Consider the following 19563-nt stretch of genomic DNA (forward strand, 5'->3'; position numbering starts at 1 on the left):
AGTTACTAGATTAATAGTATATAGCAGTGTTAGCTTCCTTATTACATTCTTATATGTGTAAATGTTTCAGGTCAAATATGGACGCTTACAGTATATCGCTTTGTGAAAGCTGGTCACTAGAGACACAACGACCACTCCGTTTAGGGCCACACCAGCTGTTTAAGGATCCTCTTGCAGAATTTGAAGTGTAAGTGCTGATGTCACTTCTGCTTTATTGAAAGCTGTACATGTACAAAGAAAGAAACTGGTCGGCATCAAAATAAATCTCCCTTTATTTACGTCCATGTTTCAACCCGAAACCATTTTCACCACTTCTCATTTATGTTAAAACGTTAACTGGTTTTTCAGCTATCCCCACGGGTTTCGCTTGGTCTATTTGTATGTAATACACCCAGGTTACATCAGCATCAGGCAGATCGTAATGCTTTTAAAGAGACCTTTAACAGAGTTTTCAAGAAATAACCCATTATGTATTTGTTTTCCCAAAGAATCAATTTAAAATTCTCTCTAAATCAACGGACACAGCTAAGGGAATCAGTGACTCTAGTGTCTAGAATGATTGTTTCAGCATGCACTTTGATTGCTTTGACATTTAAATAAAACCAGAGTCTGCCCAAATATGTATTTTGATATGGATAATGAAAGAGTGGCCCTCTATTCTTACCGAAACACTGGCTTTTGACATACAGTATAAATGCATGCTTTATTTATAACCGACTACACTTCTTTTGTTTGGAGTAGTGTGTCGGGAGGGTCTGGTTTGACTTCTGGCTGAATGAGACCGATGAGTAAATGTTTCAGTTTAAGACCACGGCCCTCTTGGAGCTGAAAGGGCTTGAAAAGCAGAACTTGTGCTGTTGTGGTTGTTTCGCTGGATTGAGAGTTCCCCTTTTTTCCACCCTTCAGAGATTTTGTCTGATGTGTGGGTGTGCAGACACACAAATGATGGTCTTATAGGGTCGTCACGCACATGTATATGTGTGTATAATTGTTCGGAATCAGACAGTCACACTTTGGCCAGTTGTTTAGCTTCTGCTCCATCAGTAAGGCTATTACTGTTGTGGTGGGTTTTGTGGGAATGCTTCCCCTCTGTCCAGACGTGTTTTTTTTCCTGATTCTGGGGTGTGTGAGTCACACAGATACTGTACGCACGTTTGTGGGAGTGTGTGAGTGTGTGCGCCCATCTGTAAATAAACATATTATCATTCTCTCCAACCAGCCACTCATAGCTCTGCCCTGTCTGGGCCAACTCTTTTTACGCCCACAGTTTCAGGCTTTTCTTATTTTCTCCCTCTTATTTTAGTACAACCAAACACACATAACAGGAATAGCATATGTTTTTTGCCAAGTCTCTGGGAAGTTTCTAAATGCGTCTTTAAAAAAGTGCAGAATAGATTTTTTCGCTCCTCAACGTCACACCTTTGGTCAGCAACGACAGTTTGAGGTCACTGCCATGTGTTGCTTCCCTGGGACCTTAACCCTCCCCTCTTTTTTTTGTTGGGCAAAAAATAAGGACAACATGATGGGAAAAAAAGAGGGTGTTAACAAGCTGGCGAGAGAGAGAGTTGAGAGTGGGGTGGGGGGTGCTGTGGGTGAGACTGTATTTTAGGGATACTGATGGGAGTCAGCCATGTGGTGGGGTTAAGGGGGTAATTTAGCTTAGTCTTTGTGATGCTAATTGCGGCACACGCATACTAGACAGACGGAAACACACAAGAATGGCTGTTTGACATTACAGAAACTAGAATTGTGATTTGTGTTTGAAATTACATGTTTTTTTCTGCACTTTGTACTATGTGTTATGTTTTAGCCTAATTATTAGTAATTTATGACATACAGTACCATTATGTTACGTGAACCATTGTCTGGACTCATTTTTGAATTGCAATACATAGTACTAGCTGATAACTGGAGTGTTGGGCACAAAGCCAGGAATTAGTGTGTGATTTTGGAAAGGAACTTTTGGAACAGATTTGGGACGGCTTCATTCCGAGATCATGAGTGGAATAGGAGTGACACATGTCCTGAAGCAAAGAAAAACACAGATGTCGGTACAGCTGGGAAGGCTGGACACCAATTCCAAATAAGACAATGGGACATGTCTGTGTTTTTTCAGGTTGACAGTGAAAGGTTGATTCACAGGGAGTAAAAAGGAAAAAAAGACAGAAGATATGGATATGTTGTGCTCGTCTAATTACTAACACTCACTGATGTTAAGTCTTGTGCTGCTTTCAAGGGTTTATATCATCTGCTTTTATATGTTCAAAAAAAAGAAAGGTTTAGATATATTCAATTATTTGTCACTTTACCTCTTTTTCGCATAGTTAGAATCTAGGGTGAGAGTGCAGTGTCAGCCATAATGCAGCACCCCAGGAGCAGATAGGGTTAAGGGTCTTGCTCAAGGGCTCAACAGTGGCAGCTTGGTGGTGCTGAGGCTTGAACCCCCAACCTTCCAATCATTAACTCAGGGTCTTAACCTCACACCTGCCTTGAAAATAATATTGTTATTCCAAAAGTTTTATTATATAGATATATAATTGTCTAATATGTTCACTGTTCACTTACTGTTCATTTACTTCTTACTTTCATGTTACTTTGAATGTTTGTTCTTGTTGTGGCTATGGTATTACTTACTTTATTTGTAATGGGGTAATAATGTGTACAAATATTTGAACATTTCCAAAAACTCTACGAAGTTAAAAATAGAAGCTCGGTTGTCAAAGAGCACTTCGCTACCACACCATAGCCTGTTAATCATCTACCTGGAAAAGAAGCCAATAACTTAAGGTATTTATGACTTTTCAACTCGAAGTTGTAAGCAATGTGTGGAATTTTGTCTCATACAATAACTATAATAATAACTCTATACAGGGTGTCACAGAAGTCTCCATATACGGTATTGGTGGAAATTTGTACATTTTTAGAACAAAATGTCTTCCAAAAGTTTATATTATATATATTTTTTTAGATAGCTTTCGAATTACCTTGACCATGAAAAGGCCATGGTGTACATGCATAATGTCAGCTGTGTCATCACAAGTTCATCATGAGTGGGAGAAATGACTCTGTGTGTGTTTGCAAAGTTTACAAATAAAATTTAGCTAAAAAGTATTAATTTCCCCTGCGTACAGAGACCTTGGGACACCCTGTACTTTTTGACCTGAATAAGCTTTCGAGGAAAGTCCCAATTTTTCTAAGAATTGTTTACTTTTAGGGCTTTTATGTTTCAGCCAGAAATGTTTAACTTGGTACCATAACGACCCCCACATGAAACCTCAGTTTACTTACACTGAACCTAGGGCACATTTTGAATGCTGTTGTATTAATAGCTGTCCTAGGGTATGAATTCTACATATGACCGGATCTTTTATTTATTTCCCCCAAATAATTTACTAAAGACTGACTCTTTAAAGCACACACTCCAAGTATGGTTTTTCTAGTTTTTTTAATAAGTGGACTTTTTTAAATACAATGACTATTTTGTATTAATGGAAGTCATGAATTTTTCACTTGTGCAAACCTGATGTGACGCTCAACAGTGTTTGCAGCCAGGTTGCAAGCATCAGCACAACAGTGTCTCTTTTGTTGCTCAGTTATAATTACAGAGTATCACCACACCCTGTAAAGCCCACTGTCTCACTTTGACCCTCACAGTGCTGTCACGGTCTATCCCATTGCTTCTTGATTGTGGCTGGGCGTGGGGATGGTCGAGGTTAAGACTGGCTGCATTTGAGGTTTCCTTTCAACTCTGAGATTGTCAAGCTGGATGGAGTTAATGCAAACCCCCTGTCTCTCACTGAAACCAGTCCTAAGCAAGCACTCCCACTGGTTTTACCCGTACCTTTTAATTACCTATGGCACCAAACAATGGCAAATGCACAGAGGACCAAAGAGTAGTCTTGGCCAGAGGTACAATAAAGTTTCAACAGAAGTGGTTGTTCATTGCATTTGTACAATAGAGATGTCTGTGAAGTGTTCAAGTTCAAATAATTGAAAAGAAAACATGACTTTTTCTACTAGTTGTCAAGGTGCATACCCTATTAAACATACACAAGTTACAATTACTCACTTTGGATATTGAAATCAAACTCAACTGAGATTTAAATAAAACAATAAAATAAATAAAAATAAAAAAAATAAAAACGTTTTTACATGCTGGAGCTGGTACTTTTGTGATCCAAAGGTCTGCCCAGGCCCGTCCCACTGGAGCCAAGAGAGAGCTTTTGCCCTTGATCTCTCTGCTATAAATGATGTTTGAAGGCTGAGTTCAAATGTAGCACAATCATTTTTCCAGTGTGGTAATTGCTTTTAACACTTAATGAGACCACCCAGGACCTTGTGCTAACTTTAATTGTTACCATTCTGTTTTGTCTTCTCTCTAACTTGCCCTCTTTCTGTATCTACGTGCATGTACAGTAAATCTTACTCGCATTATACTCATGCAGTTCTTACTAAATGTCTTGAATAGTTTTAGACAAATAGGGACAGTTCTTTATCTATATGGTTCCAAAACATCGAATTACCATTAAAAGAAGAATCTATTTTTACCTAAAAAAACAACAACTGATATACAGGCTACGCAAACAAAATCTCTCAAGGCCAGAAAAGCATGTGGTTGGAATGGAAGTAGATGGTCTAAATTGCACAGTGAGGTGCCACTGTGCATGATTCATATCTATTTAGAATATCTGTATCACACACACACAAACACTGCTAGAACAAATTACACTCTGTGGTTGCATATCTGATCTCCAAACTGAGCAGCTGTATATTGTATGGTTGTTCCACCATTAAAAATGTATTGTGTGTCTCATGGAATATTCTATTCCAGTTGGCTAATCGATGTGTCATGTTCAGAGAATTTGAAATGCCACTAATAACTTAATCTAATTAGACGTAATGGATTTTACGAGCAGATAGGAGCAGCACCAATGGCCTGCCTAGTGATCAAACAACTACTACGTGCATACAGTATAAGCAATGGAAAAACTCCCATTGTTCAGTGTTCTACAAAATTATAATTGAAAGTCATTTATGTAAGCATAAACAAAGTGGATGAAGTATGTCAGCAATTGTACCTAATAATATTTAAATGGGCAGTCCAGAAAGCTAGTAAAATAATAAATTGTACTACTAAAAATGATGGTAGTAACACTTGAAGCAGTGGTGGATCAGTGATTAAACTAAGCTACGGTAGTAATCAGGAAATCGTGATTTAGAATCACAGAGTGTACACAAACTTCTAGTAGGTTTCTGAGCACCCTGTATTCATATTTCTCTAAACATCTGATAATGAGTTAGCCAAAAATGTACAGTAAGTAGAAATGGTTAAGGGAACTGAGACATGTTGATGACATTTATTTAAAATATATATATTTTTTAATTCTTGAGCTTTTTGAAAAAGTGTCTATCACTTTTATTAGGTGCACAACATATACTGTAATTATTTGAAAGAATTAAACACTGTTTACTTTTTCCATTATTGGCTTCGGTAGGTCAACTAGGATGACCTGAGTACCACTATAAAACCTAATTTTATTGCATTCTTTCACTTTTAATTAGAATATGTGTATTTTGTGAACAAATTAACTTCGAGTAAATCTACATTGGTCAACCATTACATTAAAATCACATAACATTAACAAATTAATATTGATTATCATTTATATACCAATAAACTGGTGACTGGAACACTCAAAAGCCAACCCGTCTGGTCAGATCCAATAGAAAAGTCAATGCAGTAAAAATCGTCCAAAAAAAAGTCAACGCTGGCCATAATAGAAAGACACAAGAACACCCAGTGCATTACAATCTGCCATGCATGGGACCCAGTAGAGGCTCCTAAGGCCAACGTCCAAATTCCACAGACCTCAATCTGATCAGGAACCCACGGGATACGGTGGATAAACAAGTCTGATCCACTCTGCAAACCACAGCACTGCCCATATCCTGGTGCCAGACACTGCACACTCCAAGACACCCTGCAGAGCCATGCTTCAAGAGGCCAGAGCCTATGCCAGAAGACATTGGGCACAAGGCAGTGTACACCCTGGACTGGGTGCAAATCCATGACAAGGCACAGGGAGAACATGCAAACTGCATGTCCACAGACCTGAGGCGGGAATTGAACCCAGACCCTGGAGTTACCAACAAACCACTGTGCCATCGTGCCACCATAAAACATTTTTTTAAGTTTTTTTTTTTCAATATGTACAATATCCCCCAATTTGACAGCCACAGCTATCAACTGGAAAGGCTAGTTCATTTTTTTTTCTGAGACATGATGATCCAAACAACATCACTGTTTTTAAAAAAGTCACTTATGCTGTGTCACAGGGAGTCATAGTACATTATGAGAATAGTATTAATTGGCTTCTTTTACGAACATTAACAATACACTGTTATATTCCATTCAATATATAATTCCTTTTACAGCCATTCAACACGTGATCATGAATATGGTTGGATGCAATGTCCTATGATGTTATACCAATGTTCACTGCTGTAAGGGGAAGTTACATTGATGAGGACCTCAATGTTTTTTGCAACCTACATGTGCACATCCGTCATATACTATGGGCAATTTTTAAATGCCAGTCAGCCTACGGTGTATGTCTTCGGGTTGTTTGGGGGAAACTGCGTACCTGGCGGACACCCACAAAGCATGGGGAGAATGCAAATTCGACATACGCAGCCTGGAGGCCCTGGAGGTGTAAAGCAACAGGGCTAACCACAAAGCTACCGTGAAACCCATACTATATAACGTTGTTCATTATTCACTTCTAGTTTTAAAACTGTGTTCAAATTCAAGCTGAATGAAACTACTGTTTCCTTAACTCCATTTTGCACTTCTTACAGAACTCCTTACATGTTTCCATCAAAAAACATCCCATTTCAAGCACAAATACTGTAGATCAAGTGTTAAGAATGCTATCAAGCCATACAAACAGCAATTGTTTTTACTGCAATGCATCTTAAATCTCAAATTTGTAGAGATACTTCTTAAAATCCTGCAGGTTTGCATATATCAAAGAGAATGGGTTGCATTTCGTGTAAGGGGTGGAGGAGCATTCTTGACATGAAAAAGAAGGCCACGGCTTTGGGATGAGAGGGGTGGGTGTAAACTAGCCTGTAATTTGGGCTGCTTCTGCACACTTTGCATTCTGACTTCTTACCAACCACTTTTCTAGCAGCCTTGCAGAACTCGCAACTGAGCCTGTGTGCAATGATTAGATGAGGCAGAGTGACGGTGGGTGATTTTGGGAAACCACTTGAGGGGATAGAAAATCAGTTGAGGACATTGGTAAGCCTCTTACTGACTCGAGCCCTCCTATTTTTATTTCACAAGGCCACCACTCCCTTAAGTATAAATATAGTCATGCTGGACTAAAAATAGCCACTTATGGGGGGCTATTAATAGCTCCTAAGGCCTCAAAAATTTAGACTGCCAGAAGGTTTTAGAAATGAGGCATGAGTAATCGTTACTGGGAAAAGAAAAGTCCCACTGTTCCCTTTCTTTCTCTCTCTCTCTCTCTCTCTCTCTCACTCTGACTCTCCCTCCCAAGCTCAGTGTAAGAGGCTCCAGTATGCAGTCTACAAGTTCAGTTTCATTCTGCGAACGTAGCTGCTCATGAAGTCTTCTATTGTGCTTCAGTATGACGCCTCTGGGGCAGAGTCTGCATACACTCTCTTTCCACCACATTGGAGAGACTGGTGAAACACACTGCAAGCCATTGTCTGCCTGTAAAACATGGTGGATTTGGCGTACAAGAGCACTTAGTATTATCAAACTTTGCCCACTCCCTATAGGTCATATAATCCACTTAAGTGTCAAGGTTAACGTCACACCTTAAAATAAACATAACCAATCGAAGGATTGCTTTTTGTTATGGCTTCACATGTCCTAAGACTTCACAAAGGCCTTATGTTGTAGCACAATAGGAATGATCTTCAAAAGGATTGCTATGTCAATTATGTTGTGGCATAAAGCAAAGTGTGTGCAGATCAGCATAGGTAAATATGAGTCAGTATATGTTTTCTACAGAAAAATGTTTATCTTTAAATTTAATAAAAAATGCTTATTGCATTTACTGTGAAATTGCAATGAAGTAGTTTGGAACTGCTTAGTATTCTTTAAACTGTCTCTAAGCTGTTATCATGACAAACCATTTGCTGTTTTTCCGAGTAATCCTGCTATATCCAAATGCATTATTTAAAAGAAATTGATAACACACACTGAACATTCATTTCCTGAATTTTTTTTCAGTCATGACCTTGTTGAGGCTTGAACATCTGCTGACAACTAGCAACTGGCATGTTTAATTAGGCATGAGCTACTGGTTTATGGAAGTGAGATAAAATCCCACCGATGTCTTGATTAAAGGCATCACATGGTGCGCTGAAAGTGGAAGCATTATTTACAGTCTGTTCAATTTAGTTGAACATGCAGAAGCATGGCACCAGTTCTACAGTTTTAAAGCAACCCAAACTGTGCACCCGTGCCTCCAGGACAACCTCAAAATTTGTATGAGAGCTTGGGCTGTAAAAGAGCCCGTTCTGTGGGTGGGAACTAGGAATCAGGCTCTATGCATATGAACCAGACTTCTCGTACCTGCCGACCTCAGGGTGGGAGTCAGACTGGAGCACAGAAATAGTAGCAGGCTGGGTGGCACACTCTCATTACAGATCACCCACAGATCAAGGCTTTATGAGCAGGAACGAGGTGGAAAAAATCATCTGGAGCCAGGCAGAATGTCTCTATGTCTGTGCCTTTTTGTAAAGAAAGCATAAGCTGGTTGGTTTTTCTGGGAAGGGCCAGTGCTCCCTCCCACCCTCCACCCTTCTCTCTGTGCCTGCTTACCTAGATATTCCAAAGTTGTGTCTGAAACGACACCCTATCCTGTAAATAGAGCACAGTTTTGAGAATCATGTCTGACAGTATGGTGGAGAATATCCAGAAAGCAGCATGATAGGTGTCTACACATTCTACAACAGACAGTGTCCATGTAGGTTATACACTTGATGATTTTTGCTGTTTAAATATAACTGACAGCAAATGTCGACTAGTAAAAAAAAAATTATTTATAAATATTAAGGATTTTCTGCAGGCCTCTGTATCATTTCCTTAAAATTCCAGTTTGTTCTGATAATCTAGTTTGCTAAAACACAAGCCGAGCTGGTTAAACAGGTACACCATATTTGAAAGCCGTAACGATTTTCTTGCCTGTTGGTCTACCAGCTTGATCACCTTGACCTACATTTTGACAGCTGGTAGCATCCAAAAAAAAAAAAAACACACACACAAAAAAACAGAAAACCAGTGGGATTTCAGGCTTGAAATGATCTGCAATGGTTTTACAAGCTCATTCACCTGAACGTAGCCAGACCCTCACTCATAGTTTACAGGGTTGTGAGAGTCCCAGAGACTTAGGGCATGAAGCAAGGTACACCCTGGACAGGATTTCGATCCATCATAGGGTACACACACACATATACACACTCACACTTTCATTCACACATTATGGGCAGTTTGGGAACGCCAATTAGCGTAATCTGCATGTCTTGCGAGGAAATTGAGGAACCCGGAGCATGTGCATGGGGAGAACGTGCAACCCCCATGGACACAGACCCAAGTTGGGAATCGAACCCTCGACCGAGGAGATGCAAGGCGACAGTGCTAACCACTGAGAAAAATGTAGTACATAACTGCAGCGCCTATTTAGTGCGGTAATGTGCTTATACTTGCAAATATTTTGCAATAAGATACCTCTCCTCTTTCCAAGTTTTTTTGGAATCAGTGGGCTGGAGGGATTGTAATATCAGTCATAACTACTGATATTTCTCTTGCGTGCATGGTCTTTGACCCAGTTTCTAATCTGAAGTATTATATCCAAAGTTTTAGGAGGAACAGTAAGGCATGGGCTTAGCGGGATACATTCTTGTGCTGCAATCCACATTATTCACTTCTTAATCACGACGACTGAATAAGGCTGTCTCGTGGGTTTCGAAACGCCTTTTGCTGAGGCACGCAGCATTTTCCCCCTCGTTTCTTTTCCGCATTCCTGACATACCAGCTGGGTAACTGACAAACCGAGCTATTTTTGCCCTCGCATCCTAACTGAAACATCTGTTGAATGTGTGTTATGGATTTTTAGAGAACCGTTTCAGCCTTTCACACTCCTTAGTATTATGTGAGAGCGGTGACACTTGTCAAAATCATGCCATAAAGTACGCGATGATGATGATTCGCTGCTCACCGGTGCCATGCCTAAATGGGTTCATCTTACGCTTGTGTTTTTGTCCTTGTGCATTTTAATAGACGACCACATTGGTTATTTTATTTTTTTTGGTTTTCTGTTCGTGTCGGGGGAATCTCTACGAAGCACTTAAATTGCCCATATATGGTCAATGACGTTTCCGGAGATACCGATGCGTAATCGGTAATACAGCCACGTCAGAGGTGAAAGCAACACATATTTAGCTCAGGGAGTGCCTAGAAATAGACACGCTCCTACCACACGAGGGTAAAAATAATGGAATACAGAGTAAATGTTCCTGATTTAAGGATTTACCCTATTTCTGACAGCATCGATGTAAATGACTTATAATAATTAATAATATAATTCAAACGCTTGTGTGTAAGAACATCTTATCACGTACTGTACAAAGGCTATCTAAACCAAAGTACAAACTCTTAGCCAAGTATGTCATTGTTCTTATTTTTTTTATATATAAAACATGCAATAAAGTAAGCAACATTATGATAAGTTGATTATGATTTTTGCGCATACAGTATGTTTGCAGTGGGCCACCAGTTAAAGAACAATGCACTGGGGAGTCCATCCTGCCCTTTTAATCTCCTGGACAATCCTTAATCTCCACAGCCACCTGAATCCTGTGACTACCTGTTGCCTTTGGGTTCATCTCAGCCACCCCATCCCCCATACCAAACACACACACACACACACACACGCACACACACACAAAGCAGACCTTCTGGATAAACCTTGGACCTTGAACCTCTAAAGCACCAACACTGCCTTGAGTACCACAGTTCCATCCAGACAGTGCACAGGCTTATTATTCATTCATTTATATTTCACACTGCCTATCCTGTGTAGACTTGCAAGGAACCTGGAGCCTATCCCAGAGAACTCCGGGCACAAGGGAGGGGATATCCAGCATAGGGTGCCAACCCATCCCAAACACACTCTCTCACACTACATGCAATTTGAAAATGCCTATCAGCCTAGTAGGCTGAGCCTACTACTTTGGGCTGTGGGGGAAAACCAGAGTATCTGGAGAAAACCTAAAAAGCATGGGGAGTACATGCAAATTTCACTCACAGATCGGAGTCAAGATGGAAGTGCAAGACAACCTCCCCACTGAGTCACCATGCCCCTTTGCTGGCTTTATTAATTATTTTTAAATAAGATTTTGCCTTGGTAAGTGGAATTTTGTTTGTGTTCAACAATGACCTGCTAACCTGTACTCCTACATGTTAATTGCAGCAGACATTAATTTAGATCCAGACTGCTTATTGGATGATTTATCAGTGTAAAGACTCCAAGCAAAGAGTAAAAGAGCAAGTTTACTATAATTCTCAAGATGACTTTCGGATACAAACAATCCAAGAACTCATGGAGAAATTATGTATATTCGACCTCTTCCAGACTAGAGAGAGTGTGCCAACGTAAACAGTCTTGTATGACCTTAGAAATGCCTGTTCCCTGAAGTGTAGTGATGCAACTGCAACGGATATGATGCGGATACCAGTAGATGAGGATGTGAACACTTTCGATCAGCAAACAACGCAAGCCATGTCCATTTGTTCTGTTTGCATAACCTGACACTTCCCTATTTTAGAAGTGGACTACCTGTGTGTGTGTGTGTGTGAGAGAGAGATTTTGGTTGGGTGATGCATCAGAACCTTTACCCCCCCCCCACACCTCATCCCCTCAATTTAAGACATAAGTCAGATGCTTCATTTTCACACAATAATTTATTGAAACAGCATTGAGTTCACACGATGTTCAAAACATATATTAATCTTTAAGTATTGGGAATAAGTTAAACAAAAACATAAAAATATTAAAAACATAAAAATATATTTTTTTAAGAACAGCATTTCATAGTATCCATCCACATGTCTTCTAACACTGGCCTCTTTGCAGCTGTGAAAAGCAGCTGCATTCCACATGTATAGATATAGTAGCATAGAAATATTAGTCCAACAAATGAGAAATTGCAATGTTAAGCAATAAAGTCCAGCAGCAGTTGTCCTACAGCTAGGTTTCTACAATGCCGGACAGTCTCTCTCTTTCATTCTCTCTTATGATTTCTGTCCATGGTGCATGGGAAACCGATTGCGCGCGCTCCTACGCAGCGCGCATGCGAGCACTTGGTCCCCCTACATCGCGTGGTCCTACGGTTCTCTCTCTTTCTCTCCTCCTCTTCATTCTCCACCACCGCAAAACAACGCTCCCTCACAGCGGAGGACGAAACTGGGCCGCGAAGCCCAACGAGGAACTTTCCTTTCTGTTTCCTCCTTCAGCGTCTTGGCTGAACAGTAGCTGACGCAGAGCGGGTAAAAAGAAAAAGCCCCCCTCGCCTCTTTCTTTCCTTCCGCTCCTCACAGAACCAGACATGGTTAGGTATGATTTTTTTTTCTTTCCGCGCGCGCTCGCGACGTCTTTCAGCGTTCGTGCAGTGACAGACAAGGCACCCACTGGTTCCTGCAGCGGATCTCATCGCAGTAATTTCCCACCTCCTTCAGCGCTTGGCATTTAAGTGGCTGGCACTGAGGATTCTGCAAAGAAAAAAAAAAATACAAACACGCATTAGTTAGGTAAATAAGTTGCACAATCAGAAATCCTAATGCACGCAAATGTGCATGCGACTGCACTTGATATTGATGCTTGATACTTACAGTGACCAAGATGCAGTGGAAATCTCTGGGCTCGCCGTTGTTATTGCTTTCTTGCGAACTTGGTTCTCCGATCACCTGCGCCAGGCGTCTCAGCCCGGACACGCGCAGGATGTTGATGTCGTTCTCGCAGCAGAAAGCTTGCAACAGAGTGAAATGAATCTGAAGCGCGATATCGTCCTCATCCTCCTCGTCCGTAGCCAGGACGCATAACACCACGCTATCTGGATCTCTGTGACAGGAAGAAAAAAAAAATCAATCGGTTAACTTCGTAGTCAATAATGCACGCCTAAAAATTTATAGGTAAGCAACCAGGATAACTACTGACTGGTCAATAGCGGAAAAGATACTTACACATTCATTAGTTTTGCAGATTCGTACACGCCGACAGTAAGGCAGTCCTGTCGCTGTGCTGCAACCAGCAGCTCCTCTAAGGCTTGACTCACAGCATCCATCCTGGAAAAACAAAAGAATAATTTGCTAAGCACCTAGTGCACACTTGCAGTTGTAAGCTTCATGCACTTGTTAATGTTACTGTCTGTTCACGCAATGTCAAAGAAGTTTATTCTTTAAAATGGTACTTACTTTTTCTCAGTAACGTTGCCTTTAACGACTTCTTCCAGAGTCATGATGTTGTCAAGTAAGCAAAAGTAGGCAAATCCAAACGCCTCAAGTGAAACTGCAAATGATAGATTCCGGTTAGAAAGCGTCTCCGAAACAGCGCGAGAGAAGAGTAATCCAAAGAAAGTGTCTCCGATTGCTTTAGTCCTGATTCGTGTCTCGCTCTAGTCGTGGTAAAGTTTCGTCTACCGGCAGAGAGCGAAACCCAAGCATTTTATAGGCCGAAAAAACATGGGCGTGGTCTCATCCAACGCTCTCTCCTTCTATTGGTCTGGTCAGGGAACTTTCTATGCCTTCCTCGTCATTGGTGGTTTACAGATCCTCAAGCCTAGGGCCCACGTGGGCTGACTTGAAGTCCCCCCCCTCCCCTCCGAGTTACCTATTGCAGTTCTGTAGTTGTTTATGTCACGATGGTGTTGGAATTTCCTGAGTTTCTCTTGTATTTTCGCATTGCTTTGAAAAAGAAAGAACTTGCATCATGTCAGCTATTTAACCAGAAATTAATTTGGAGGCTTATTCAGCTATTTTAACCCATACATACATAAATATACATGGGCACACATAGGTCTTTACAGGTGAATAATGTACAAAGATATAGTAATTACTTATATAAAGAATTTAATTAATGCATGCAAGCCTTCTTGCACTAGTTTAACTTCTGCAGAAGTTAAAGATATTGTCGTATTGTTTTCAGGTCTGGATTTTGCATTTTGCGTAATGCACTGTTTTTATTCCCAGTCTGCACCGGCATTCTAGAGGATGATCGGGTTTATCTACGTTACCTGGAATTTTCCTCACGCGCTGTTCCTGTTCCAGCTGGTCTAAATATAGGAGGCCGGTGCACTCCCAGCATGCTAGTGTTACTGCCTGCTTCTTTATGTACTTTGGCTATTGCAGGACTGGCCTCCCAAAAACTGTTTACAAGGTCAACTAATAGGGGCATCTATTTATTGATTTTACTGCGCTTTAAAATGTGCACAAAAGACTTCTTCTTAATACCCACCAGTCATTGGTTATTTGCTCTACTTTATTATACTCTCTAATAATCTCAGAGGGTAAGTGATTCATGCATACCCCATGCTTTACCACTATGGTGAAATAAATGCCTTTGTCTTTAGCCTTTAGCCACTGCTTGGAAATACAAGCACATATGTACACACACACACACACACACACACACACACACCTTACCCAAGCTTTGTTACCTAACTCAAATTACTAGGCCCAATGACGCCCCTTAGTGGATGAGCACATTGAGTTTAAACAGGGCAGCCCTATTTATACAATACTTATGCACAAATACTGCAGTGCATGATCAGCTACCGTCACCAGGCGGTGAGAAAACGTAACTGCATCCTTGCATACATTAACCATTTATACCAAATGTAGAATATAATGAAATGAAATAAAATAAAATATTTGGTAATTAAATAAAGTAAAATATAATAAGGCATTGTAAAATTAAAATCGATGTGATATGGTGGCGGTAAATGTAACATACAAACAAGGAAACAAACATACAAACATGCAAACAAGGAAACAAACAACTACGTTCCAAGAGGTTGAAATTTAAGTCAGGTAATGCCGCCTGCCGGGGAAGAAATGTAATTGTATCAGAATTGATCTTTAATATGACTAATAAGCACGGAATATATAAATAAATGAAATTAACATTTAAATTATAAAACAGATCTGTAATTGATTATATTTATAATTATCACTATTAATATATATTTTTTTATAAATGTGTTCTTTCTGTGTGTGTGTGTGGTTTACGATGAGCAGACCACCTCTTTCCTTGATGGGATTGCATTAGTGAGTAACGCTTATTTGACACTCCAGCCTACAAAAACGTAATATACAGGAAGCACTTTGCATGAGAGCCGGATGGGGAGAAGGGCTCGACGTTTCCCCCTCATGTTAAGACGATGGTCACCCTGCCACCATTGTCCTCTGGGGAACCCCTGCAGCTGGAATAAGCACCGTTACACACAACTAGAAGGCAGCCGTGGCTTAAACACGACACCTCCAGTAATCACTGACAAATACCACATTTATACCCACATTAGGTCTTGATATTTATGGAAACAAAGTATTACACATTGCATTAACATTCAGCCTATATTAGCCTATTAAACCTAGCTGTACCTGATAACAAATTACCTTGACTGGTTCTTTTTATGTTGTTTTAAGTTAGACGTACATGGTGTATAGGGTGTTTAAGAAAGTTATCAGAGTAGACGGAAATTAATCTTTTAATTTAAGATAGAGAGATAAATCAACGAACCTAACGAAGTTTACTCCCCTTTCCCGTCTTCCCCAAGATGCTGCCTATGCACTGAACCACCAGGACTTTAAATATAGTTTTCTTTGTTTGTTTGTTTGTTTGTTTGCAATATTCTTCTTCATCTTCATTCTTTTTCTGACAATACCTGTTTGCACTGCTTGCACCATCCATGCCCTACTGCACATATTTTCCACTGTATATATTGTTATATTTATATTAGAGGTCAATTATGTGTTTTTGTTTGATCCTTACATTCTCTTTATTGATGCTGGTTACCAAAAATTGGTTGTATTACTTATTTTTATAACTACAATTATTATTAAAATTGTATTACTGACAATAAAGTCTCGTTATCTTTACTGATTAGCCATAATTTGCCTAGTATTGAGTATTAAGCTGCTATTCTCTGAAAGCTACCAAACAAATTTCGTTGTACTGCTGCAATGACAATACAGTCTCTTTATATTTACTTTTATCTCTTTTTATACATACATATACATTCTATCCTCAAGAGAGTGTTATATATATATAATTATATATAGTTATAATTAATTTAATCATTTATTTTGAGGTTGATTAAACATTTCTGAATAGTTTCACTCATAGCTCATAATATCGAAAAGTCTTCCCTGCTTAGGGAAAAAAAACTCATCAGTTTGATAGCTGAAAGAATCGGCTCTTTCGGCTGAGTTCATACAAATGATCCGACTCACTGAAAACTGAAAAGAACCGAACTCCCATCACGACTTAACGTCGTTCTGTGACTCGCCCAATAGTCGCTTTCTATCAATTCTGACGTAAGAACGTTTAAAAATCAGCGCAGTAAAGCGGTTCACCTGGCTCCAGGTTTCCCGCGGAGAGACAGGACAAGTGGCCAGAGCAGGCAGGCTGGAAAACTCAACTGTCCTTATTTCAACATCAGTTATATTTCAGCCAACTAACTAAATAATCTACTCTTTTACAGGCTGCTCAGGCTTTTGTATATTATGACTGAACCCCTGTGTCTCCAGCATGTCTTCTCCCATCTTTACCGACATCTTCCACTGTAAAGAGAGCGTGCTCTTGAAAGGTTTATCCTCCTACACGGACGATGGCCTGAATGATAGTCTGGACGGGTAAGACTTAAATCTGTGGGTCATTCTACAAAAATGGTGGAAAGTGTCTCACTTAGTTTTGCTGATACCAAAATCATTTAAATTAATATAACCTGCAGATTCATTGTACATGTTCAGAAAATATAGTATTCACTTCCAATCATGAAACACATATTTTTAAAATAAAAAATGTCAACATTGTAATTGTAAAGGCAAAGAAGAAAGGGATACATTGTTACTATGATCCAACATTTGAAGTTGTTTTTCATCTAAAGATATCTTTTACATGAAATAAATCTAATTCACAATAACATCAATCTTATAAAATAAGTTAAACACTAAAAGAAACAATAATTGTTATTTATTTCATATTATTTATAATGATAGTCACAACAAACTGTCCTTGGTGTTGCTGTCTCAGAAAGAGTTTATTTTAAAATGCATTTTAAAGTTTCCTGCATCAGAGGTGACTAGATGAAGAGCACTGGACAAATGCTAATGGTGTCGGATGTCTTTCTTCATTTCTTCAGAAGTGTCACTTATTTTATGCAAAGTTTTAAGGGTGTAAAAGAAATTCATTTTAGGAGATTTTTATGACCCAAATTCCACCTTTTCTGTAGAATGACCCGTATTCATGTCTTGCAATACTCTGGGGCTCACTCGCAGTGGTGATGGTAAGGTTACATCAAACAATAAGCGCATCTACCAGTTGGTGTATATTCAAGTCACAAATGAAGACTACTGGGTTGCAGGAGCTCAGCAGAACTGACCGATGTGTTCGAAGAGGAAGGGTGTGAAGGTGAGGATTGGACTCCACCACCAAGCGAGCTACGATGCAAAATAGCTGCCCAGCTTGAGTATTACCTCTCTGATGAAAATCTTGAGGCTGATGCCTTCCTTTTAAAACATGTCCAGAGAAACAAGATGGGTTATGTCAGCCTGAAGTTGTTGACCTCGTTCAAAAAGGTGAGTGCAAAAATTTATATCCAGTTGGGATACAATAATAAACAGTACTCTTTAGGGTTTTAAGTAGAACTTGAGTGCATTGTGGTAGCCTATTAGACACGCTTCCGAGTTAACCCTCTTAAATAAAGCTAAGAACCCATGAGGAGCTTTTTTTTTTTTTCTAAATTAGAGGTGGTAGATTATAGTGGCTGGATGTTCCCTGTTGCTAAAATGATAATTATTGACAACTTTCACATTTCTCAATTCACCTTCCTGTTTTGGCAGATACGGGATCTGACACGAGATTGGCGCACTACCCTGGCTGCTGCAAAATCCTCTCAGCACCTGGAGGTGAATGACCTGGGGACCAAGGTACGACGGAGAGCACCTATCCCTGAACGGCTGCTCTGCATCCCTACAACAAAGCTACTGCTGGTTTGGAATTTCCTACCCAATGGCAGTTCATCCAAGTTTGAAGACAGCAGGTCATCAAAAACTGAGCAGCAAGGGATCATGGAGACTGCCATGCACATGTTTGGATCACACGGCACAATCACTTCTCTTCGTATACTCCGCCCAGGAAAAGAGATCCCTGCTGAGCTCAAACGCTATGCCAAAAAACATGCTGAGCTTGGCCGAAACCTATGTGCTGTGGTTGAATATGAGTACTTGGATGGGGTGCGCAAGGCATATGAAATCTTGAAAGCCCAGGAACAGGCACAGAATGGGAAAGGTATCAGAGTGGTACTCCTCGGGAGCCGGGGAACACGGAAGCAAGGAAGCAGCCAGGGCCGGGTAGAGGATGAGTCAGAGGAGGGCATTGACAATGATGTCTCAACCAAACGCAACCGGAAATCTAAAAAGCATTTATACTGTCTGGACGATTCAGTTTTGTACAGTTCGTCAGAGTCGGACTTCGCTCCAGCTTCACCACGCCCTAACCGCAGAGTCTCTCGCCCCCAGGCTCAGTATGGTAGCCCCCTGGCTATCCCTCGGGTTTCAATTTCCCATTCCGACCCCTATCGAAACCCTCTCAGTAGCCCGGTAGGCAGTCCTCTGTTGCCACACAAGCTTTTTCCTGGAGGTCATGCTGCCTCGCCACTAGCCACTTCTCCATTAAGTAGCACTCCGACTTTGGCCTGTCAATCATCATACAACAGAAGCAAGTTCTCATGTGATTTCTTACAGGACAGCATGGGCTATGGAGGGAGTCCATGGGTCCAACGGCGCAAAAATGCTGCCCAGGCTTTTTATCCAGAGAAAAGCTGCCCCTTGTCCCAAGATCAAATAAAGGGAGCCATCAGTGTGCTTGTGGTGCGTCAGCCATTGGGCCCTGATGGCACTAAAGGTTTTCATAATTGTATTGGAAGGGGAAGAGTGCTGCTGCCACAGTGATGCGCAGGTGGATCACCAAAGTACACTTGAGTTGATCTGCTGTGCCAAATTTTATTTAAACCAGTGTTAAATAAGTACTATTGCCCATGTCCATGAATAGAGTATTCCATTATAGTATAATTGTTTTGTATCAAAGAATAAATAAAGGTTGAACTGCTATTGTTGCATGCTGCAAATTATTAATTCTTAAACACTAGTTTTAGCGATGTTCAGTCCTAGTTTTATGGAACACAGGTTGATTTTTGGTGCAAAAATCTGTATACCAGTTTAAAGACTGTACTCACTTGATCATCATG

At 40.3% G+C, this 19563-nt stretch overlaps 2 protein-coding genes across 2 annotated transcripts; one reads left to right on the top strand and one right to left on the bottom strand.

Annotated features, from left to right (window-relative positions):
- Positions 1-11982: 11982 nt before the first annotated feature.
- On the bottom strand, positions 11983-13724 carry gadd45ba (growth arrest and DNA-damage-inducible, beta a). The gene is made up of 4 exons (XM_053513229.1): positions 13511-13724; positions 13280-13381; positions 12929-13157; positions 11983-12808 (listed from the first exon to the last, which is right to left on the bottom strand). The coding sequence occupies exons 1-4, from the start codon at positions 13552-13554 to the stop codon at positions 12695-12697; spliced, it is 489 nt and encodes a 162-aa protein (XP_053369204.1). The 5' UTR covers positions 13555-13724; the 3' UTR covers positions 11983-12694.
- Positions 13725-16658: 2934 nt separating this feature from the next.
- larp6b (La ribonucleoprotein 6, translational regulator b) lies at positions 16659-19426 on the top strand. The gene is made up of 4 exons (XM_053513227.1): positions 16659-16716; positions 16798-16948; positions 17680-17893; positions 18158-19426. Exons 2-4 carry the CDS (start codon positions 16845-16847, stop codon positions 19265-19267), a joined length of 1428 nt encoding a protein of 475 aa, XP_053369202.1. The 5' UTR covers positions 16659-16716; positions 16798-16844; the 3' UTR covers positions 19268-19426.
- The last annotated feature ends 137 nt before the right edge of the window (positions 19427-19563 follow it).

This window comes from Clarias gariepinus, chromosome 15 (assembly GCF_024256425.1).
Source record: "Clarias gariepinus isolate MV-2021 ecotype Netherlands chromosome 15, CGAR_prim_01v2, whole genome shotgun sequence".
In the NCBI taxonomy this organism is placed as follows: Eukaryota; Metazoa; Chordata; class Actinopteri; order Siluriformes; family Clariidae; genus Clarias; species Clarias gariepinus.